Source organism: Anopheles maculipalpis, chromosome 3RL (genome assembly GCF_943734695.1).
Source record: "Anopheles maculipalpis chromosome 3RL, idAnoMacuDA_375_x, whole genome shotgun sequence".
NCBI lineage: Eukaryota > Metazoa > Arthropoda > Insecta > Diptera > Culicidae > Anopheles > Anopheles maculipalpis.
The window spans coordinates 34,328,637-34,329,771 of NC_064872.1; the positions used below are offsets into that span (position 1 = coordinate 34,328,637).

General features: G+C 48.5%; 1 protein-coding gene across 1 annotated transcript; it reads left to right on the forward strand.

Annotated features, from left to right (window-relative positions):
- On the forward strand, positions 1–928 carry LOC126565388 (uncharacterized). Its single transcript, XM_050222562.1, has one exon. The coding sequence runs from the start codon at positions 264–266 to the stop codon at positions 906–908; it is 645 nt and encodes a 214-aa protein (XP_050078519.1). The 5' UTR covers positions 1–263; the 3' UTR covers positions 909–928.
- The last annotated feature ends 207 nt before the right edge of the window (positions 929–1,135 follow it).

The window sequence follows — 1,135 nt, forward strand, 5'->3', positions numbered from 1 at the left end:
CCAAGCAGCTCATCTATTTACCGAATGATCATCAACTCGATCATTCATGGGATATTTGCCGTTACAGCGTCGTGTTCTAGCTGACAGAGACCCACCTTTCCTCAGCCGCATCTGTGTGTGCCCTGTGTAGCGTTGTGTCGCAATCGAATGGAATCTATATAAAAGTGTGTTCAGCTGGACTGCGGTCAGTAGTACCAATCCGGGTGTCTTCTCAGTTACCGAACGTGTCATATACACATACTCACCATCACAACACTGCCATCATGTTCGCCGCGATACTCGCCGTCTGTGCTTTGACTTTTTCCGGGCATGCCAACGCCATGTACGTCAAGGAGCAACGCAGCTGCCGCACGGATGGGTGCGTCACGCAGTATGGCTGTGTGCCTCGCTACTCGCAGTACAGCACCGCTCTCTACTGTCCCCAGCGCTGTGTGATTGAACGATGCCGATCGGAGGAAAACGAACAACCGCGTCGCTACTGCCATCAGATCACGTCGGTCGCTACCGGACAATTGTTGGCTGCAGTGGACTCCTACGATCGTCGTGACAGTCCGAGGTACGCATCACTTGTGAATCCTAACTCGGGCGAACGCGACCGTTGGCACATGATCGTGGGACCGGGCAATAACTACTACATCCAGAACAGCGATACTCGAGAGTATCTTCGGGCGAGCGACAACAACTGTCTCTATCTGGTTTCTGAACGGCCCGCTGACGAGAGCTTCCTGTTCAAGCCGGAACTCGTCCAGGGCAGATGGTCGTGCACGCTGCTTCAGTCCGTTTGCTACCGAAGCTACATTTTTGCCGAACAGTATGGTGGAGGTTATCGAAACTTTGCACAGATGACGCGCGATCTACAGCAATGCTATCGTGACAGTTTGTGGAGCATCACAACGGTTAATTGTTGATCAGCAATAGTGAAGCTTCTTTCCTAAAGTTCGAACATCACGAACGCTACTGCCATACTTCTTTGATCGTGTAGAAATGCAACAAGTTGAAAATAATTGCAATTTTTTGTTGAGCCTTTGCAAACTATGTCTAACGAACGACTAATATGGAAAATATTCCGAATTCTAATAAAATATACCTTCAGTCAATTTTCTGTTGATTGGATTGTTAATTAATTAACAAGTTT